General features: G+C 41.8%; 1 protein-coding gene across 4 annotated transcripts in view; it reads right to left on the bottom strand.

The window, feature by feature from the left end:
- Gdap2 (ganglioside induced differentiation associated protein 2) overlaps positions 1-23,851 on the bottom strand; it is a 49,705-nt gene that overhangs the window by 20,067 nt on the left and 5,787 nt on the right. For all 4 annotated transcript variants that reach the window (XR_012911415.1, XR_012911414.1, XM_075981797.1 and 1 more), the window contains exons 2-8: positions 21,988-22,227; positions 21,081-21,220; positions 16,739-16,892; positions 16,402-16,490; positions 11,981-12,057; positions 8,781-8,940; positions 7,310-7,469 (exon numbers count right to left, since the gene is read on the bottom strand). Coding sequence is in view for 2 of the 4 variants with exons in the window: in XM_075981797.1 (XP_075837912.1) it covers positions 7,310-7,469; positions 8,781-8,940; positions 11,981-12,057; positions 16,402-16,490; positions 16,739-16,892; positions 21,081-21,220; positions 21,988-22,163 (956 nt within the window). In the remaining 2 variants the exon portion in view is untranslated. The remainder of the gene's footprint in view (positions 1-7,309; positions 7,470-8,780; positions 8,941-11,980; positions 12,058-16,401; positions 16,491-16,738; positions 16,893-21,080; positions 21,221-21,987; positions 22,228-23,851) is intronic.

Genomic DNA, 23,851 nt, shown 5'->3' on the forward strand with positions numbered 1-23,851 from the left:
GCTAGGATGAAATATGTGTGCCACCACACCCCGTTCAAGTTAATATAGCTAATTCACCATATGACTCACAACTGCCTGGAACTCTAGGGATCTGATGCCATCTTCTGGTCTTTGCAGGGACTTGCACATACATACATATACATACACATAGATACACACATAAATTTCAAAAAAAAGTATTTTTAGGTATAGAAGATATCTATAACATCTATGAATTTTAATTTTTAAAGTTTTTAAATCCGCCTAAAATTATTTTAAGTTCATGGTGTAAACTCTAGAATTGTATAAATGCCCATCTTGTTAAGTTTGGTCAGTGGTTAATAATTTGAGATCATTCCAGGGATAGATTATAACAGGCAACATTTAAATATGTGGATTTTTGTAGTTTATAGTTCACATTCGTGATTTGTAAAAGATTCCAATCACTGCTATGATCTTGGTGTGTTCTGACTTGTGCAGACCACAGGTACATTTCAGTGCAGTAACTCCACACTGTGGCTTCCTCCATAGCAGAAGCTATCACTCGTACCTCCTTGCCCACTAGATATGCTTTCCATCCAGCTACTTGAAGAATCATTTATATTCCCACAGATATTCCCACTCAACACTTCCCTCTGTTTTTTGTGTATAATTATAATAAAAACAAACAACCTTCTATTCCAATCCCCAAATCAAAGGCTAAAAGTAGTTCCTAGAGCTGATTCCAGTGAATAAATTCTTACTATGTGCCAGACAAACCATAACCACCAAGTATAAATTATCTAGTAAAGCAAGTTGTGATGGCAGAGAAGCCACTCAACTCAGCCATTAGGCTGCTCCAAAAGGCAGAAATACTGAGTTGTTTTCCAGCGGGTACAACTAATCGAGGTTATTGTCTCCACATAGGCCAATTTCTTCAGTTAATCAATTACCATATACCTACACAGCCAAAGGCTGAATGACAAAGAAGATTCGAACAAAATTACTCTTAAAAACACAGGGCCTTCATGGGTCTGCACCAGGTCCTCTACCTGGTATGTCTGGTGTTAGCTTGGAGCCTTGTGGGACTCCTAACTGTGAGGACGGGTATATCTGACTCTTCTGCCTACTCTTGGGGCCTCTTTTCCTCCTATTGGGTTGCCCTATCCAGACTTGATATGAGGGGCTTTTGCCTTGTCTTATTCTATCTTGCTTTGTCCTGTTTGGCTGTTGCCTCTTGGAGGCCAGCTCTTTTCTGAAGAGGGAAGAGAAAGGGAGCGGATCTGGGGAAGAGAGAAAGTGGGAGGGAACTGGGAATAGAGAGAGGGGAGACTGTGGCTGGGAGGTATTGTATGAGAGAAAAATCTATTTTCAATAAAATTCAAATAATTACTTAATTTAAAAAGTTCAATAACTAACCTACTTAGAAAGAGCCCATTTTTTGAGAGACAATTCACCCTGGAGTCAAGGGTTTCTAGACTTATAGCAAATGCTGTGTCCTACACTACATCCTTTTGTGTCCTGCTTCACCAGGTTCACTATAAATGAGGTTGAACATTTTCTTGTGTATGGACACTAAGCTCTGCAAGGGCAGAGGTTGTATCTGTCTTGCTTGTCTCTGCATTGCTAGATGTACTCTAGCACATTCAGTAAGAGTTGAATTAATGAAATGATGCCTTAGTGTGAGAAGTGATGTCAGCATCATAGGTAACAGGATGTTAAGTATAACAAGGACCACTAACGAAAGGAAACAAAATATTCTGGTGAAATAATCTTTTCCCCTTGTGTCTCAGTGTCTTTTTCCCCACTGTAATAAGGACTTTCAAAAGTTGTAACTGAAAAGTTGCCAGGTTGCTTCCTAACCACTTCCTTAGAGACATCCAAATCACTCACAAAGCACAAAACACTTAGATGCATTAGTGAAGAATTAGGGCTGTGACTATGTTCTCAGATTTTGTAAAGAACGGGTGCACAGAGACTGACGCGGCACAGCAGGGCAGAGAAAGGACACTGAGGAGCCAGTGATGGAGAGCTGGAGTCCTTCAAAAGGACTACCAATCAATCACACACTTTAACAACCTTCGTCCTGATCAACGTAAGGGGAACTGGGTAAGCATAATAAGTAAGACCCTGGTTCAGGAAAAGCATAAGTACATCTTTTTAAATTCTATCCTGCAATCTCCAGCATGGCAGGGCACTGACTTCCAGCTCTGCCACATCATAACTCAACAGTCCTCAGTTCTAAACTGTTTGGTCTCAGAACCCCTTCATTCATATCGACCAATATTCATCATATTGTATATAACAGAAATCTAAAAGCATTTACTTATTGATCTAAAAGAAACAAAAAATAATTATCTGAATACACCTTTTGATGTAAAAAAATATGACTGGGTGGTGGTGGCGCACGCCTTTAATTTCCACATTCGGGAGGCAGAGGCAGGTGGATCTCTGTGAGTTCAAAGCCAGCCTGGTCTACAAGAGCTAGTTCCAGGACAGCTGGGGCTGTTACACAGAGAAACCCTGTCTTGAAAAACCAAAATATAACAACAACAACAAAACTGTGCTTAGGAAGATGAACTATCCTCTTAACTTCACAATTCTCTTTACTATCTGAAAGACCCCATGTTCTAGCCCTGGTCTCCTGCAACATCCCAGGCTAAGGAGCCCAGGAGACTGGATTGGGCACTGTGAGGATGAGGATGAGAGAGGTGACAGTGACAAAGTGAAGCCAGTCTGGCCTCACAGGCTCCTGAAGGGCACCAGGTTTGCTGGGCCACACTTTTGAGAGGCGCCATTTCCACTATTTCAGCAGGATAAGTGGAAGACCATGTACCTCGGGATGCTTCTGTGTCACTTCTTACACAAAGCCTTCCTTTAACCTTTCTCTCTCACAGTGCTGTAAGAAAAAAAGCAACTAAACTGAACCCCACACCATTTACAAACGGCTAACTAGCTGGCTCACAGCCAAACCCGGCAAACACCTCTTGGTATGTTGAGGACATCACTACCACCATTTCCACCTTCAGTCTCTCTAGACTTCTAGCTGGGTGCTGTCTAAACCATGAATGCTTCTAACCTCAAATGAACTGCCAAATTTGTCTACAGTTTTCCATTTAATAGCACTCTTGAGTATTCTGCATTACAGATTAAAGACCTCATCTTTAATCTCAGAGACACATAAATGGGAAGCCAGACAATCTTTTCATCCAGTGATAGCTTTACTGGATGGCAGAGTGCTGTGGGAGAATACACTTGTACGCTGTAAAGATTTGTCACTTGTAGTGGTTTAATAACACGCTGATTGGCTAGTAGCCAGGCAGGAAGTATAGGCAGGGCAATCAGACTAGGAGAATTCTGGAAAGAGGAAAGGCAGAGAGGCTAGTCACCAGCCAGATGCAGAGGAAGCAAGATAAGAATGTCTCACTGAAAAAAGGTACCAAGCGATGTGGTTAAACACAGACAAGAATTATGGGTTAATTTAAGTTGTAAGAGCCAGTTAATAATAAGCCTGAGCTGATAGGCCAAACAGTTTATAATTACTATAAGCATTTGTGTTTCTTTGGGGCTGAACAGCAGCAGGACCATCAGGGATAGAAACTTCTGTCTGTATCAAAGCACACAGTCCTTGTTTTCCTGCTGCGGCTTTGCTGCCCCTAAGTGATAACTGGATGTGCCCAACACCTTGATCATTGCCCAGAACTTCTGCCTTAATGTACTTAGTACCTCTGACAGTCAATGTGTGGCTCATTCTGATTTTCAGGACTATCTTACTCATGCCTGCATTCAGGACATGTTCTTATAGAATGAGTGTCTACCGTCTGCCATGTTTGACTCTCCAGATCAAGACCTTCCACCAGGAAATGATACTGCTTTACATGCTGTCCATAATTCCTTTCCTGGAACTTGCCTTTTCCCTGAGGGCAACATATCAGAAATTCACAGTCAGTACATATATATTTAATACTGCCCTAAACTAGTAGTTGATAAGCGAAACAAATCAACTCCTGGAGAAAAATGAGATAAACAACTAGCTTGGAAGAAAGAAAAGTGCAGAATCGCTGTCATTTCATGAAATATAAAAGGTTAATGGACCAGAGAGGAGGCGGGGGGAAGAGAGGGGGAGAGAGATAGATAAAGAATGCATGGCACATGTGTAGCAGTCAAGAGCACAACTTGAAGAAGATCTCCCGTTCCACCGTATGGAATCCAGGCATCAAACTTTGATGTGGGAGTGTCATATATCAATCTGTTGATTTCATTGTTTAAGCAATAAAGAAACTGCTAGGCCCATTTGATAGGCCCACCCTTAGGTGGGTGGAGTAAACAGAAGGGAAGGCTGGGAGGAAGAGGAAGTGAGGTCAGACTCGACAGCTCTCCTCTCCGGAGCAGACGCAGGAGAGACGCCATGCTACCTGCTCCGACCCAGGATGGACTTAGGCTAGAATCTTCCCGGTAAGACCGGTGCTCACAGATTGTTAGAGATGGGTTGATAGGGATATCAGAATTAGCCAGTAAGGGCTAGAGCTAAGGGCCAAGCAGTGTTTAAAAGAATACAGTGTCCGTGTAATTATTTCGGGGGTAAAGCTAGCCGGGCAGGGCAGGCGGCTGGGGTTTTGGGGACATAGCCCTGCCGCCGCCCCATATTACTACAAAACTTAGATAGCCAGGCTTGGCATGAGCATCTTTACCCACTGAGCCACGTTGCCAGTCCCACTTGCTCTTCATGGAACATCACTTTTTACTTTAAAAGCTTACAGGCCAGACAAACTATGGCCATTTAACCTGAATTGTTTTCTTTAAGATAAATAAAATGATCTTGTCTTGGCAAGAAAAATAACTAGCAAGACTTACTGCCAATGATAAAATCTGAGTACAAATATGTATTCCATACATTCAACTGTGGAAAGTTTATATCTTGACTTTAAAAAAAAATTTTTTTTTTGTGGCAGGGTCTAATTATATAGTCCTAGCAATCCTGAAACTCAAGAGATTCCACCTGCCTCTGCCTCCTGGGATTTAAGGCATGTGTCACCAGGCCCAGCTGGGAAGCTTGGCTTTTTGCAGTGAGACTGATGCTGGAATTAATACACTTTGATACTGTACAATGAAACATATTGATACAGTTATCTGGGTGAATCCCTACTTTCCAGAGGATCTATGCATCATATCATAAAGCCACACTCGTGATAAGACAATGTATTTTAAAACAGAATATGGAAACACAGATGTGGGGCTGGAGATGGTACAGAGAGCCAGGGAACTGTCTCCAGGTCTGGCAACAAGAGTTTGATCCCCAGATCCATATGGCAAAAATAGAGAATTTTTGCAAGTTATCCTTTGACCTCTGCATGCTGTGGTGGGTGGGCGAGACACACACACACACAGAGGCACACATGTAAGCATACCCATGCACACCCACATGAATGCAGATGTAAGTAAATAAAAGAAATCACAATGGGTAAGGTTTAAGATCCCATATCATAACTAAACTTTCAGAAACTATCACTTATCAGATTCTATAAAGTACACAGAAACATATCTGATTTCTTAAAAGTCTTTAAAAGTACTCCTTTGCTTTCCAATTCTGTCTTTGAGTAATGTCATATTTCCTTCATAAAATTTATCCAAGAAAACTTACTACAACAGTTTGAATGATGCTATTAGATTCTAGTCATCTTCACTTAAACCCATTGAACATTTTGCAAGATTTTAATACAAAAGACAAAATTAGCTAACTTTTGAAAAAATGACTGTTTACTTATGAATGGATTAATAATTTCCGATATGGTAAGTGTTGCTAGATATAGCCCATGTGGATACAAGCCCTCTGGGATCTTCAACCATTTATAAGCGTGCAAAGGGATTTGAGAGCCACAAACAACTCACAAATCATGATATGAACATTTGAAGAATGCAGACACAGAGAGAGAGAGAGATCACAGTGGTGTGCAAAGGAGTCCAGACACTGTATTTAAAGAAAAATGTTTGCCACATAACACTTCACATGACCAGGTTGAGAAACTAGAGCCTGTCACTGGGTTCATCCTTTGGAAAATTTGTTCACTGGTTCCCTCTAGTGGTAAATTTGCTTCTGTTATTTGCAAATTGGAGTCAAGTGAAGACCTGGGACTGAGGAAGCAGCAAATGTTAATTCTGGCTGGGGGAGAGGAAGCCATTTCTTTCAGCGGTGTTGCACGGATAAGTTGCCCAGGCCTCAGTAAATACCCTCCCTCCCTAGCTCATAGTAGCAAACCTAATTAAACTCGGAGGGCTACCAAACAAGCCACGAAAGAGGACTCGCTGGGAAGAAGTTTGAGTGAGATCGGGAAGAGGATGAGAGAGGGTAACAAGAGGTGAAAATGATAAATACACCGTAGAGATGTATGAAACTCTCAAAGAAATAAAAAATATTAAAATATGTTTGTAAGAGATTTCTGAGATCATCTAGCCCAATCTGCATACTATGACTGGAGAATGACCCCACAGAAGTACCATATAAAATAGTATGCTATGTTGTGGCAGGCTGTGAAAACGCAAAATAGGCAAGGCAGGTGTTTCAGACCCAGCAAATAAGGTTCGAGTGGCCTTTGCTTTACAGCTGAAACCTGGGAAATGGACAGGATTGAAGGAAGAGATGATCCAAATCAAAATAAATGGGAGCCAAAGCTTAAAAATACGACAGAGACTTGTTAGCTTAGTACTGAAGAAAGCCACAGCGAAGGACTTCACCGTGCTGGCCTTCCAGGTGCCCCTCTGCATGCACCGCGCCTGCCTGACACTAGTCTGTGAGACGTTATCCTGACCCACTCTAAGAGGGAATAGAGAGTCAGTACGAGTCGTTTCTTTCTTTAAAATTTTGAAAAGCAGCTCCTTTACTATTAATCTTTGAAAAAATACAAAATACAAAGGTCCACCTGTGATTTCATAAGGATTCATCCAGAATTGCATTAGTATTAGAAACAGTTGGAGAAAACAATGTAAAGGTCCTCAGGGTAAGCTGGGGAGACATAAAACTCTTAGCTGAAGAAAACTTTAACTGCTTCAGTGGTAAACGCACAACAGAAACCTTGTAAATGCCTTTCCTTTCTTCTAATCTCCCTGTTTAGACTAAACCCTCACATAGAGGCACAGCAATTAGAGACACATGGGGTAGAAACTGAAATCAAGCATGCATCTGAGCACCAGCTCCCCCAAACTACCTGACTCAACTATCAGCTCTGCATCTGCAGAATGAGACTTGGACCCTATTACTGGGTCATCACGTAGATTAAACAAGAGGAACTTTGTACAGAAAAGCATCTAGCAGACTTCTGACTTCACACTCTCTGTCTGGACTTGTGTGCCTTACTTTCTTTGATGCTGCTTCTGCAGGGCAGCTTCGGACAACTGTCCCTGGAGGATCAGTTTTCTTTGCTTGTCAATATCTCCTTCCATTCGAGCAAAAGCATGAGAGCCAATGAAAGACAGATCCACGCCCAGGCCGTCATCCTCATCTTCTTCTTGGTTCTCTGCAATGAAAGTGCCATCAGCAGAGAGCTACGGAAGCCGACCGCAAACTGACGGCAAGTGCTGCGGAAGCAACAACTGTGAGGCGGCAAAACAAAGCCAAAAAGCCTCGAATCCGGGCTAAGATGATGATTCTGAAATAACATTTAGAAACCCCGAGTCCTAAAACAGTGAACTAAACGTAACTAATCTATTCCCTAAGCCAGCTTCATGATCAGGCCAGGCACGAAGTGTGTGAGGCATGTTTTCATGCAGGGGATTTAGGAGCTTACACAGGTGAAGGTTGCTAGAAGCTTCTTATAGGATAGAGTCGGAAGGGCTCCCATCCTAACATACTCTCTGTGTATAAGTTTCAGCTTACCTGAGTATAAAATCTAAAGACATGACATGGCTACAGCATTCTTATCTTGCTATTTAATGTTAACTGAGGCTTTTAGAGGACACTGTTTTGGCTGCTCTGGAACTCACGAGACCCGCATGCCTCTGCCTCTCGAGCGCTGGGAGTACAGCACGGTTAAAACTGAGCACGCCTGAAAATTTAAGGTGGTAATATGCTCAATTATTGTCAACACATCTTCATGAGCCTAGCCTAGGGACTCCATCCAGCTGAACATGCTGTGAGGACCACCTGTGAATCCCCACATGCAAGCCTACATCCTGGCTGGTTGGTGTTTTATCAGTATCCTAGCTTCCTAAAGAGAAAAATTAAGAAAAACGAAAGTTGAACCATTATACATTGTTGGTAGGGATATAGCTAAAAACAGAATTACCAAATGACTCAACCATCAACCATATCATCCCTGGAGGTAAACCCCAAAGAACTGCTAACTGGCATACCAAAGACACCTGCTCATTCACGTTATTACTTTACCATTCCCGACAGTCCAGATACAGGGCCAGCCTAGATAGGTGTAGGGATGAATGGGTAAAGTGCGACACACACACACACACACACACACACACACACACACACTCACTCAGTCACCTGAGTTTTATTCAGCCATAAACAATGAGAAAATTGTGATCTGCAGAAAAATGGACGGAACTAGAGACCATTAGGCTAAGCAAAATAAGGCAGGTCCAAGAGACACTTATCAGATAGATTTCCCTCCTGTGTGGAATCGGGATTTTATAAAGACGTAACATGAAAGTGTGTGTGGGTGAGCACTTCAAGAGAAGGGACCAGCAGGAGAACAAGACAGCGGAATGAAAGTAATGAAGAAAATACCATATCTGTATGAAAACGTCGTAAGGAAACCCGCAATTCGTATGCTAAGTAAAGGAAAGAAGGGAGCCAGAATTGTAGCACTCACCCTCGGAAGCCCCAGGCTTCTCACTTATTCTAATCTGCCGCTCAGGCACCACAGGCTCCCCTTCTGCATTCCCGATGTCTGCAGGTAGGTATGGCAGTGACTGGCTCTCTTCCTTTAACGACCTTGGGAAGTACAGAGGTAGCAGCTTTTGGTAAGTAGCCTGTGTCAGAAAAGTAAGGCATTCTGTGAAAAACAGTGACACGCGAAAGCAGCCTGAGCAGAGGTTACTGTGATCCACGCGCTGTGGGGACAGACTGGAGACTGCAGGCCTCACCTCTCTATGCTCAGAGTGCTGCCTGAGAGCCTCGCTCACCCTTTCCATGAAACACAAGAGACTGGTCAAGTCAAAAGCAATGCCCACCCTGGTCGGGGTCACCAAATCTGGGATGTGTAAGTCGGCCAATCCTGTCCACATGCCCACCTTTTACTACTCTCTCAGCTGCGCAGATGCTATCTGCTCAAGTTTAGTACACCAGTCTCTATTTGACCTACGTTTAGTTTTTCAGTTTTCTTTAAACAAACAAACAAATAAACAAAAACTATTCTAACTATATCAAAAGGATTGATAGTTTTCACTCATTCTTAGAAATTTTAAAAAAAGATAAATTTTACTTTGAAAAAGAAACAAGGAGCCTCTCAGATGGCTTCATGGATAAGGGCCCCCAAGTCTGATGACCTGAGTTTGACTCTTGTGACCTATGTGGTGAAGAAGACATCCTCTGATGTCCACACATCCGCTCCCCTAGCCTCCTCCAAAGTAAAATACATAGATAATTTTAAAAAATTAGGAAGGCAATGGAGGTGGGAAATGAACGAAAACAAAATATAGCAACATATGATATGAAGATGATGAAACCCTTCACTTTGTATGCTAACCTAAAAATTTACCAAGTAACTTCAATGTGCTAAAAATAAGAAATGAACAGGGTTCCTGTCTTATAATCTCCATGTGCAGTCCCCGTGCTCTTTCCCAGCACCAGAGCAAATGCAGGCGCTGCTAGTGCGCACGCTTGGTGAAGCATTCTGCCTCTCCTGCGGCCTAGGAATGACTGTGTCGCTACTCAGCATGACTTATCAACTATCCCAAACTTCACGGGCTAAAGAGACGGTCAGAGGTTATGGACGCTTGCAGCTCTTCCAGAGGACCCACGTTCCATTCTCAGCATCCACACTGGGCAGCTGACAACCATCTCTAACTCTAGCTCCAACACTTTCTCCTAGTCTCCATGGATATCTACACTTGAATGTGCATAAACTCATGTAAGTACACCTTCATACACATAAATATAAAATAAAATGGATAAATCTTTAAAAAAGGACTAAAAGAATGATAACAAAAAGTCATGGAATCGAATACTGGTCAGTGAAATCATTCAAGAAATCAGTAGTACACAGAACTACAACATTTCTTAAAGAGAAGCCTGGAGACATTAGATTTGTACCTAAAAAAAATACAGATAGGCCGGGTGTGGTGGCACATGCCCTTAATCCTCAGCCTTGGGAGGCAGAGATAGGCAAACCTTTGTGAGTGTGAGGCTAGTTTGGTCTATATAGTGAGTTCCAGGCCAACCAGGTCTATAAAGAGAGACCTTTTCTCAAAGCAAAACAAAACAAAAAACAAATTAAAAAAAAAAACAGAAACAAGCAAACAAATGTAGACAGGGTCAGCATCAGGCTCAGCTCGTCAACGTGCCTGCTATGCAGGCCTGGCCACCTGAGTTCAGTCTATAAAAATTACAGGTGGGGAGGAGAGAACAATTCCACAAGCTGTTCTCGGACTTCCACACGTCATGGCACAGAGTACAGGCATACACACAAACACACACACTCACATGCTCTAAGAATTCATATACCATAAAACTAAGCTGTTGAAAATACAGAATTCAGTGACTGTTGGTATATTCTCAAAGCTGTGCAATCACCACCATCTAATTCCAGAACACTGACATCACCCCAAACCAACCCATCAGCAATCTTTCCCTACAATTCCTTTTACCAAACCCTGAGCTACCAATTGTTCTGTCTAAATAGATGTGCCTATTTTGAAGATTCCAATAAAACAAAATACAATTTGTAGCCTTTTATGTTTAGTTTATTTCAGTTAACATGTTTTCCAGGTTCACTTTTTAACATGTATCCATAATTCATTCCCCCAAGGATGAATACTACCCTATATATGCTCTACATACACTCATCGATAAACAATGCTGCTATAAATATTCACCTTCACATTTTAAATATTTTTGCATATACTACTTCTGTATTATACTGTAACTTTGGTGTCTCACTGTAGTTTTGGCTTGCATTTCTATAATGGTCAATGTTGTGAAGTGTCTTTATACTGGTCATTTGTAGGCATACAACTCTGAGTACTACCCATGCTTTCAAATTTTTTTTTTTTTCTGTATTTCATGTTTTCCCATCTTAGAAAGCTTACTAGCAAGGGAACACTGCCCTTCCCAGGGCTCTCTGACTTTTACTTGGAAATATGTCTTGTCTGTGCAAACCAACCAATACTACTCCTGCTACTCCACTTCCCTATTTTAGCAAAGCACTGACAGCTAAATGGCTGCTGAATAAATACTAGAAGCTCTAAAGCTAGGGAAGCTAGTGAGATAAAAACAAAGCTCTGACTTTCTAAATGGACCTAAGGAACGTCTCTCCTCCCCGGCCCCCAAAAGCAAACATAAACTCGCCAACCTTGTGCCACAGGCTTGGCTACTACCCATGCAGTCAGGCAGGCAGCGAAGCTTCACCAGCACAGCAGAAGTGCTGCTAAAACCTGGGGACCTAGCATTCAGGCTACAAGGTGCCATCCCAAGCGCTAGCAGGAGCAGCTGGCAGAACTGCCCGCCTATGCCATTCCACTTATGAAGGCAACAGATAAGCAGGAAAATTGTGACTCAAACTCTCCTTCTTAGATTGGTGGTACACGCCTGTATTCCAGAACTTGAGGCAGAGGCAGGGAAACTGAGAGCCAGTAAGCCTGGTTCACATGGCCAAACAGTGTGGATCCTTCTACACTTGTTTTTAGAGTCCAACGTAATTCTTTTTCAATGAGTGAGCATTAAGTTCCACTGCCACGAATTTATTTAAATCATTACAATTATGTGCTTCAGATTCAGCGAACAGATGATGACAGATGAATGTAACACATGTAGAATTAAGACTCAAATTAAGCAAAATAATTAGTAAAATACCTCTTCGAGTTCAGAGACAGCAAATACTACTTTTTCAATGGTTTCCCCATGGATCTCTAGGAACCGCCTCACAGTACCTAAGGAAGAAAATAGGAAGACATTCAGTGTTAAAACCCAGCTATGTTAATGTAATGGGCCCCCCTTCACTTCATCAGCCACCGCTAAATTATTCCCACCAGAAAAGCCTGCTGCACTTTCCTTCAGAGTGGCTGTAGCAGACATCATTCAGGTCCCTTTATGGCATGTCCTCTCTGTTCTCAGCCTTCCACTCGCCCTAAGGTGCCACGGCAGGAGCTTTACTGCATTGCTGCTCTTGTGTCTAGTGTCTGTGACAGCAGGTGGCTACAGATGCTGAGTCAGACTACTGTCCCTTTTCCAGCAAGTTCTTTATTTCCCTGGGGCCTCCCTTTGGCCAGAATGACCTAGCGCAAATGGAAAGCATAGTGCCTTTCTACTCATCAGGTACAGCCTTAGACGAGCCACTCAGCCCATCCCACTCACAAAACCAAAGCTGAGTGCGCTCTCCCTCTCCTCTCCTCTCCTCTCCTCTCCTCTCCTCTCCTCTCCTCTCCTCTCCTCTCCTCTCCTCTCCTCTCCTCTCCTCTCCTCTCCTCTCCTCTCCTCTCTCCTCCTCCTCCTCCTCCTCCTCCTCCTCCTCCTCCTCCTCCTCCTCCTCCTCTTCTTCTTCTTCTTCCTCTCTCTCTCTCTCTCTCTCTCTCTCTCTCTCTCTCTCTCTCTCTCTCTCTCCAGGGTTTCTCTGTGTAGTTGTGGCTGTTCTAGAATTCACTCTGTACTACAGGCTGGCATTGAACTCAGATCCGCCTGCCTCTGCCTTCTGAGTGCTGGGATTAAAGGTGTGCGCCACTACCAATCAGCAAGTTATTTTTTTCTTAACCTCTGTCCCATCCTGATTTTTCTCTATTGAGACCCAATGGCCCAATGTTAAATATCCCTGGCTTTGGTCCTTTATGCCCATGCGCTGCTTTCTAAAACTGCCCACATCTTTTTGTTTTCTTGATGTATGTATACTCCATAGCTCACCACCTTGTTAATTAAATTTAACTTCAAATGCTGATGGTTCCCGAATTGTACAATCTTTCCGAATTAAAGAATGGAACTGTTTACTGCTTACTGAGTATATTTACCTAGATAATCACAGACACCTCAAATTTGGTGAGTCTAACTCCTATCTTCTTTCTATATCCCAAGCAGTCACTCATATCGGAATCCTTGATTTTATGCACATGAGCATTTGCCTGCATACATTATATATCCACCACCTATGTGCCTGGTACCCAAAGAGACAAGATGTAGGTGTGGGACCCTCTAAAACTGGAGTTATAGATGGTTGTGAGCTGCCATGTAGCTGTTAGGAACTGAAACCAGGTCCTCTCCAAAAGCAGCAAGTGCTTTTTAACCTGAGCCATCTCTCCAGCTTCACAATTTAAAAAAACGATGTATTTACTGTGTGTGTACACCCTGGTGCAGAGCTCAGAGGACAACTCTCAGGATTAGTTCTGTCCTTCTGCCTTGTGGCTTCCAGGGTTAACCTCAGGTCATCAGGCTTGCTGAGCTATTATTGGCTGGCCCCCGGATTTCTTTGGTATTCCCCGTTTCTTCGCCTTCAGTCCACATTGTCAAGTGGTTTCCATGTACGATCTTGTAAGTCTACTGCTAACATTTCCTATTCCATCCTTCACTCTCAGCTGCTCTCAAGCTCTTAATGCTCACAAGCTTTTGGCAATAAACTCTTAACTGGTCTCTGTTCCTTTCATTTCCAAGACCGCAACTTCTGCTGCCTGGGCAATCTTCTTATGATACCTTCCTTAGGAGACACTTGCAATGGGGCTGCAACCCTTGTAAGTTAAGGTTCAAAGTTCCTACATGACTTGCCACACTGTCACAACTAACCACTTCCTAAGTCATATTTCCAATTGCTCCTCCCTTCTGCTGTCACTTAAGTTCTATCTGGTGGTAGGCTAGTCCTGACCAAAACACATTGTTCATCCGCTCTCTTCTTTCCTGAATCTCTGATTATTTTTCAAGGTCCTGTCATAAGTCATCTTTGTATGGAATTCTACCCTTCCCAGAATTCCTCTATACAGAATCTCCTGCACTCCTACACTTTGTTCAAATTCAGTGTAGGAGTTCTCAAGTTTACAATAGGCTTAATGAGCTATATAGTACCATGGTAAATTGGAAAACTTCTGTGATATTCTGAGCATCTTTCTGTCTGTCAACTAGATTGTAGACCTATTTAGCCCAAGTATATCTTATATTAATATTATATTAACGGAAGTCTAGTAGAACATGGAGACCTGCACTTATTCAAAATAATTCATGGCCCTAAGTAATGCAGTCCACGAATCTAGCACAGTAGACTCATTTGTTGAGAGCAGAATAAAGATCTGCAACTCTGCTGCTGCTAGATGCAAATCTGTTTTTCACTTCTCCTTCCAACATGCTTTCATTCCTTTCCCTCAAAGCAGCTTCCATAAAGGGGTGTTCTTTCATACTATTTATATTACATAAAATGTTGACACTCATCGGAATTGTACTTTAACATAGTACTGTGTGTTTCCTATGGAAGGTAAAATGAGAAGTAGTAATCAAATCGAATTCTCTCAATGGTGATCATTTAGAAGGAGAATTCTGCCAGGAAAAAGAATGACATTGACCTCATGACTCAAGGATTTCCTCATGTCATCCTACACTGTTCCTTTCAGTTGCATCTGTGCTCTCTCTCTTCTTGGCAACCAAACAGGATGTCACATGCTTTATATTTACGAAGATGCTTTAACCAGTGAAAGTGACATCCAGGATATTAATACCTCCAATATGGGGGAGCATGGAAGATAAGTACAAACATCATGGGCTTCTATTCTTACCGCTGCAGAGCAGTAACTCAAATTCTTGTTGAATAAATAACCTAATAATTTTACTTCAATGTTGATGTTTATGGTTTCTCAAAGGATTTAACTGTACACGAACTAGGGAAAAAAGATACTATAAAAACTTTGGTATACTGATTAAGACAATATTAGGTTTTTGTATAAAAGTTTTGCTGATTATGTTAACAGATTAATTCTTAGCATGCTTACAATGTACATGTTTACAAGACATTCATTATATTCAAATTCCAGAAAGTATACTATTGTCTCTGTATTTGTTTGTTCTGAAAACAATGCTCTAAATTTTACTATATTTAAGGTCTAGGAACAACAGTCCATATACCATTTGACTTGGTCACTTTTAAGACGTATATGCTTCCTTTATGCCAGTTACATTCCTAGAAGTTGTTTCACTGAAGACCCATCTTCCCGCTATTGACCATTATCTGTTATTGTGAGTTACTCTTAGGACTGCAGAGGTGGGCAGTAAAGCTATACTTTGGACCATTTACCCAGGACAATGTACATAAGAGATTTCACATAACAGTATTTAAGGAGGGTGTGCAGATGCTGTATCAGTGTTCCTAGTGACGAGAACCTCACTAGGATAGTTCCACCTCAAAGAAACCAAAGCTCCTCCCTTGTAATGTCTACAGTAGAATGCTTCCTATCACCTTTATCCCCTTTCCAGGGATCTGTAAAGGTCTTAGAGTAGCTTTAAAGTCTGTATTTCTCAACACTGTTTTAGATAAGGCACTAGGGCATTCTTTTGATGGATGCACAATGTAGATTATGATGATACTCCAACCCCTGCAAAGAATCATTTCAAAAAATGTACTGAAGCATAAGGCCCCTTTAGAGTCTTTTTTATTTGAAGATGAGTATCATATCTGTAAAAAAGCATACCACTGATGTTTTAAGTGACTTGCCCTTGTCTGTCAATGTCTTATGAGCTGTGACCTAAAATGTATGGAGTACACTGAGGTCCTGGACTCTTGAGCTGAGTATCAGATTGTTTTTCTGGGAACTGAACCCAGAGACCCACACACCCTAAGCACACACTCTACCACTGACCTATACCCTGAGCCCAACAGTATACATCACCGTGGGTCAGCTTGGGCTCAGTGATTTTTTTTAAACCTGAACACACAGTTTTATACTAAAGAGACCTTGTGAAAGGTTCTGTCTAAATAGAAAAATACTATGCAAATATATTATGAATTCGCTTTTGCTGCTTTTTTACCAACTGTTAAGATTGTTCTTATTTTGATTCAACTGTCCATTGCATTGCTCATACTTTCTAGTTTGGTTTCATTTTCAAACTTAATGAGAAAGTCTTGTAATCTTTTATGCACGGGTATAAATTACACCATTTAAGAGATTCGGTAAGAACTCTGCAACTGACCAATGCAAACTACTCAGAATGCCACGAGGTTCATCAAATCAATGGGTCTTCTTTGGTTATAATTTTATCTAATAATTAAAAACTTTAAGAACTTGACTTCCATGTGGCACTGCAGCATTACTTACGAAGTGCAATGTGTGTTGCGTCTTCTAGAGGATAACCTCGCTTCGCAGAATTGATGACACAGAAGCCAACGGAAGACATGGACTGTTCTCTGCAATCAGATAGAAAACCCAAAAGTTGTACTGAAACAACTATCTACATACACTATCCATAGGTGATCTCAAAACACAAGCCAGCATCTCCCACCAATAAATTTACAAGCCAATTCAACTGTATTATTTGATAATTAAATTAATGTAAAATTTAATCATACTCGTTGAGAGATAATATCTGAGCCCTTCAAACTTTGATTTCCACAGGGAGGTTTCATCTTTAACAGAGCGTGGGGAATGGCCATACTTTGCCAGCTGAAGCACGTTTCTGTAACAGCTGTACAGGGAACTCTCCGCTGCAGTGCGATAGCGGCTTTTATACTTAGGTCCCACTGTGTGAATGATGAACCGAGCAGCTAGGTTAAAGCCTTTCGTCAATTTTGCTTCACCTGTTCGGCAACCTGGGAACAATGGGAACACATAAAAGCTTGTAAAGATCAGGTAAACACGAATATGCAAAGCATAGAACAAAAGCGGATTAAGAACTACGAGGAATGTCATTTAAAAATAGGACCGAATACAAGCATGGCCGTCTGTTCCTTCTGTTCTCGTGGCAGTGAAGCAGGACAGCAGATGCAAGCACAAAGAAGGTGGGGAAGATGCAAGCAGAGAAGCACCACCCGGGTTTGCAAGGGGAAAGTTAATGGACCATGGGTAACAGGATTAGCAAAGCAGAGGAACCTAACAGCCTGCAAGCAGTATGAAGCTGACTGTACTGAAGGGCGGAGTCAGATTTAAAGCTGACTGCTTTATTTAAGTACTAAAGTATTAATGTGTGAACTCTGGGTATATTCATGGTGCTTTGAATTCCTCCTTAAGGGGGAGACTGGCCTTATAAGATTAAATGAGTTGAATGATGCAAAGTACACACATGTAGCATTGGTTATTGTTATTTCATGGAGAAAACTAAAAAGACTTTGAATCAGACTATGCTATATGCTCAGACTATGACGCAAAGGCTGGGGTTGCAGGTGTATACAGTCAATCAAATCCACAACCCTTTCTTGAGCCAGCACAGAAAGTTATGACTTCTTTATCACTGACACAAGAGAACAAGAGGCTATTCTCTGAAGATGTTAAATTAAGAAATTTCTGAAATCCAGAACCCCAGGACAACTGAAAAGAGGGGATTTAGTTAAGTGTTAACGTTGTCAGGAAAAGGTCTAGCTGCCTGACACCATCAGTTGTCCAACATGGATATCCAATGCCCAAGAAAACGGCAGGATATCTGTTCTACTTAAGATCCACCAACCGACAACCTTGCTGTTGTTACAGAGCAAATGCTTGCACGCCCCTGCCACTTCCTATGTTGAAATGTCACTCTAACATGTGATGGCATCCGGGCTGGTGTCTTTGAAAGGTGAGAGGAATGAGACGAGATCACGCTGGTCCTCACCAAGAGGATTATTATCTTTCCAACACAATCCAGGATTGCTTCCTCTCATGTGAAGAAGTCCAAATCCCCCTGAAGACTCTGATCTGCTGTCATCCTGATTCCAGAATTCCAGATCCGCAAATGGGGAGGATTAAATACTTGTTGATTATAAGTCACGCATCATCTGTACTTCTTGAGTAGTTTGAATACATTAAGCAGCTAAGCGCAATGGACCACACCTGTAATCCCAGCACTCAGGAGGATGAGAGAGGGGGTCCAAATTTCAGGTCATGTTTTGGGCTACATACAGTAAGTTCTAAGCCAGTATGGGCTACACAGACACTACCTCACACAAACAGGCAAATGAATAAGACATGCACACACACACACCTCATTAGCTTTTCAGTTCCCCCAAAACAGCACTAACACTTAAAAACCACTAAAAAGAGAGGAAGTCCCTGACTAAAACAGAAACAGAGAATACCAACTATTGCTCGTGACATCAAAAAGCAGCGTGGAGACTTAGAAATGATCAAAAGTCCTGACACTAGAAACATGACCCTCAGAGATATATGAGGAGATGAAGGGCCTCTGAGTCAAGGCCAGAATGGTGTTTTAAAAAAATATATAGAGGGCAGAAAACAGCATGTACTCCTATTTGCTGCAAACTACCAAACTATGAGGAAAAAAAAACTCAGTAGGGGCTGAGACTACAGTTGAGAAAATGACCCCAAGAGCAAAACAAAGGGAAATTAAGAGAATAATAAAACTGGAAGACAAAACAAGAGAGTACAGCATGCAGTAAGATTCCTTCATAGAGAGAAATAGGGAAGCAAAGAACAGCAAGAATTACCCCAGAACTGAGCACCACATTCCTCACTCCCCAGTGATCTTTAGGTGCTGCTGTTTGAGAAGCTAACGGGAGTAGCGGGTCAATGATCTAAAGGCCTCAGGTGGACTGAGGCACTCTGGACAGGAAGGTGAGCGACTGCTAATACCTGTGGGAGTTTCTGATCAGATCAGAAGATCCACATACAAAACCTGCTACTATCTGCCACTTCCAGACTGCAGGGGAACTGCCCTGCAGATAGACTCTTCCATCTCCAAAGTCCCCGCTTTTCTGTCCCATAAGACCCCAGACCCCCATGCCATGTGTGCAGAGTCTCACTCATACACTGTTAGGGGAGAAGCATCACCCTGCAGGCTAAGAGCACATTCTACAGAACGAAGGGCCTTTCTGAAGGGAAAGGAATCTGTGCATTGCAGAAGAGATGTCAGCAGGACTTGAGAGTTAACAGGGAGGAAAGGTGACCAAAACGCAAACCAGAGAACCTTTCAGAGAGCAAGTGGTGAGCGGAGATCTTTTGGGTTCAGTTATTGCGTTCTGAAGGCGAAAGCCAGTGTGGGAGAGACTGGACCCCAAGGGGTGAGAACTTGAAGGTACAGGAGACTAGCTTAAGGACTCTGGAGGACCACTAAATGGTTTGAAGTAGGGGGGCAATAAGAAGGTGTTCATAGTTTGCTATGTAAACACCAGTTAGTGTGTGGAAATGGATTTCACAGAGAATAAATGTAGGGAGACCAATTGGTGGGGAGGGAGGGAGGGAGTGGTAATAGAGTGAAAAAGAGATACAAGAAATTTAGGACTTGATGACAGACATTGTGGGAAGGGTAAGGAAGAAGGATGAGTTAACTCAGGTTTTCTGAATAAAACAGGATGGAAGATCTGTTACCCTACCTTACAGTAAGCACTTCATATGTGCAAGAAATACCGTCAAACCAGCTCCTGGCCTGACCCTGTCTAGCGTTCTAAATTTACTGTAAAACTATAGTACTAATATCTATCAATTTTTGTTTCTTGGCTTATATTTCCAGTCAGTTCATTTGATATCTGCTCTTAGCTTTCTATCATAAATCTAGTAAATCATAACCTGTCATCATTAACTAATTTAATAAAAATGTGTAAAGGGGGGAGGGGGCAGAGTCACACACTGAGACCTTCAGCAGCCACTGATAGCCTTTTCAGGTCAGCAATGGGCCTTTAAACAAGAGAAAACTAACCGGAAGCAGCAGAAGCAACAGACTCTGACTTCCCTATCATACCTGAAGTCTACTGTGCTATTTGATCCGTGTATTAATTTATTAATGGAGCCTACAGCAACAGAACTTGACTCTCCCTATCAAACCCAAGTCCACCACGCCATTTGATCTGTGCATTAGTTTATTAGTAGTGCCTACAGCAACAGACTATGCCAAATGGTTTGTGTGATACTCGGTTCTTTAATCAAAAGTATTTACTAAACTTTTGCTCTGTGCCAAGAACGGAGGCAGGATTACCATGACCATGCCAAGTTGAGAGATGAAAAGACTCGGACTGAGCAGTGATGTCACAGTCTCCAGTCACACACCTGGTATAGGGGAGCATCGCAAAATGAACCAGAGCTAAACACTAACAACTACCAAATAGTCTGTCAAATCCTGGGTTTTTATTCTTTATAAGTAAATATTAAATTTAAGAGGGATAAATTTGGTGTAAAATCATGCTAGCCCTTCCACTCTCTGTATTTCAAAGTCTCACTCTAGGATGCATGAGCATGCGCGTGCATGCAAACCCCCATAAGGGGAGTTTCCACATTGGCTTCTCTCTTCCCTTTACCAAACAACTTTGCAGTATTTTCTTAAAGATCCTTCCTAATTTTCATGTTTTTAATAGCATCTTGCTAGAGTTTGATTAAAGGTGTTTCCAACCCTCCTCAGTACTCCATGTTCTCTGCTTCCTGGCTTGCTCCTCATGGCTTGCTCAGACTGCTTTCTAATAGAACCAGGCTCAGCATCCCAGGGAGAGCCCTGCTCACACACCCACCACTAATTAAGAAGATGCCATCTAGGCTTGACTACAGCCTCATTTCAGGAAGACATTTCTTAGTTGAAGTTCCCTCTTCTTAGATGACTGGTTTGGATCAAGCTGATAAAGCTAGCGAGCATGTCTGTCATTTTAAGGTTCATCGTGTGACTGATGAATTGCACTGCTAGTGAAATCTTAGGGCCTGGTTTTTCGTGCACCGTGGGGACTGCAAAGGCCACTACTAGTTTCAACAGCAGGAAATCAACTTTATATGCAGTGTTTTTTCCAAAAACACCTGACACACTTCTTCATGATAGAAGACATTAAAATATTCCCTGAGCGATAACACGTCTAAGAGCGTCCAGTCACCTTTAAGTTTCTGTAGGTCCTCCTTCAGATCTGGCCCCGCAAGCATGAAGATACTTTCTGACACGGGATTCTTATCTGTGAGGCTTTCATTGCTGGTATTCACAATGGCTGTACAGTTCAGTAATGCTACGTCTCCTTTCCTGTGGAACCAATGGATAAAAAAGCGGTTGTGGGAAAGAGGAAGGAGATAACTGGCCTAGTTTCTAATTTCTCCAAAACCTTCTATCTCTGCAATATTGGCTTTGCTAATTCCCAAGCCAAGAGATAGCAAAAAGTAGAAACAGAAGCAAATGCTTGGCTCAGAATTAATCTGGTACCTGTGAGCTTTACTGTAACTGCTCCAACCCCAGAATTCACAAAGCCACCATGCCATACATTTGCCCTTCGCCACATTGCCTTCATTAAAACAGAATATTCACACAGTTGAAAGTAGTTGCTTTAAAAAGTTTAGAAACAGCAGCAGTCATAATAGCCAAGAGAATATAACAACCTAACTGTCCATCAACTAGTGGGCTGATAACGTGTTCTTAGTGTGCACACACGGAGCACTGCTGAGCCATGAAAGAGAAGCAGTCCTTTGTACTGGAGTGAAAACAAAGTCCAAAAATCTCACTGTGAAACTTCATGTATGTGAAATGTCCAACGCAGGCAAACCAGCGCAGAGATTAATTCTGAAGAAGATGGGACTATCACTGTCTTAACTGTGAGGAGGGTTTCACAGTTGCATGAACATAGTAACATTTATGCTGTACATTTAATTCTGTACAGTTTGCTGTACGATAATTATACCCCAACAAGGCTGTATGTGTAAAAGCAGTATTTCAATCAGGCTAGGACTTAAATAAAAAAGAACTTTAGAGGAAAATAATGAGGATTCATACACAGTACGATATAATGAAAAAATTACCAAAGAACCACTTTTCCATTAATGTCCCGATTATAAAGAAAAGGCGATCTGATGGTGTCCTCCTGGAATGCCTCAGCTGTGCTGTCATGGGAGTTTAATTCATCTTTATACGAGTCACCCCAACTTAGCAGGGTGTCCACATCCACAAACTGGGAAGGTGCACCCAAGGGATCCATGGAATGGGAACTTCAGCTTGTATCTCAAACTTCTCAGCAATTCAGCAATCCCGGGAGACTTTAGCTAAAAAGAGAAGAAGAAATCATTTTAAACAAAAGCATAAATGTTACTCACAAATATTACTTTAATTCTACTAAGCCAACAAAGCAAACTCTCCTGTGGAAGGAATGAGCCAAGCGTACACTATGTGTTCACAGTCACTGTAATGGTCAATTAAAACAAGGACAACAAAAAACTCCTAAAAAATGGGAATAAGGAGGGATTATATAAGCATAAATTCCTTTCAATAACTGCAACCCTTGTGATCAAAATCATCACAAAAATCACACCAGTTCTATTTTTCTGAAAGGACTATTCATTCAACATTCTCTGAATATCCACTATTGCAAAATAAGTAAATAGAATGCTCTATGACATGCTATAGATAAAAATTGATTATATACATATATAAATTAAATAATTTCATTTGATAATATGCGTAAAAGTTAGTAAAACTAAATGAGACAAGGAAGTCCCTACACTTAAGTAGTAAGAGCTAATAAAGGTAAGGAATAAAAGAAGATAAACGAGGCTTGGATTTAAGAGACAGCATATGGGAGCTAGAAAGATGGTTCAGCAATTATGAGTGTATACTGCTCTTGAAGAGGATCTGAGTTTGTTTCTTAGCTCCCATGTTAGGAAGCCCACACCACTTATAACTCCAGCTAAGTTATATGATGCCCTCCCTCTTCCAGCACCTGCATTCATATATATGCACAGACCACACATAGACATACACATATATACCTAAATATTATTTATATATATATATATATATATATATATATATATATATATATATATAGTGAAATGTTTTTAAAAACGAAGTAACATACAGAGAAAAAATGAACAGGATCTAGCCATACACAAAATAAGATATATGGGACTGCCCATGGTAGAGGAAGAAGGTTATAGAAAGACATACGGCAGCATCTAGAGCGGGACTTGGTCATGGAAATCACCGGAGAAAGAGATGCTCAACTTACCACTGAGTCCTATGGCTGTTTCAGTGAACAGCTGACTCATTCATCCACTCTAACTCTGTAAGCACTTGGTGCACGTTAGGTACTGTTCTAGGTCCCGGGAACACGGGTCACAGCGCATTTCTACCTTAGGGAGCCCATGCGTCCCCAGAGAAGAAAGGGGAGGATAACAGTGTAAATGGACTGCGTTACGGAGAAAGATGACCTGTGAGGAGCAAGTTAAATTGAGAAAGCAAAACAGGAGGGAAACAGTCAGGGCAACGACCAAAGGGAAAGAAGAAGTGAGCCGCAGTCCAAGAGGAGCCAGGGAGTCACTCTGGCTGGAGAATCTAATAGGTAATGAATTGATGACGGAGGTGGTGCAGAGGAAGGCTAAATGATGCAGTTTTAAGTCATGCCAAAATCCTTAGCTCTTACTCTAAAGATGAAAGAAGCCACTAGAGGGTCTTGACCACCACAACTAAATACACTGAAAGACAACTCTAGTTAGGGAAAGCAAGAGGGACAAGAGTAGCAGTAGGAAATTCAGGCAGGAACTTAGGAGAGAGTGGCCATGAGAAATGTCAGATTTGAGAGATAATGGACAGGTAGAACCAAAGGACTTTCATAGAAATACAGAGGGTGAGGAAGCACATAAGCCAGACAATGGCTAGACTGCTTGCTTG

Source organism: Microtus pennsylvanicus, chromosome 7 (assembly GCF_037038515.1).
Source record: "Microtus pennsylvanicus isolate mMicPen1 chromosome 7, mMicPen1.hap1, whole genome shotgun sequence".
Taxonomy (NCBI): domain Eukaryota; kingdom Metazoa; phylum Chordata; class Mammalia; order Rodentia; family Cricetidae; genus Microtus; species Microtus pennsylvanicus.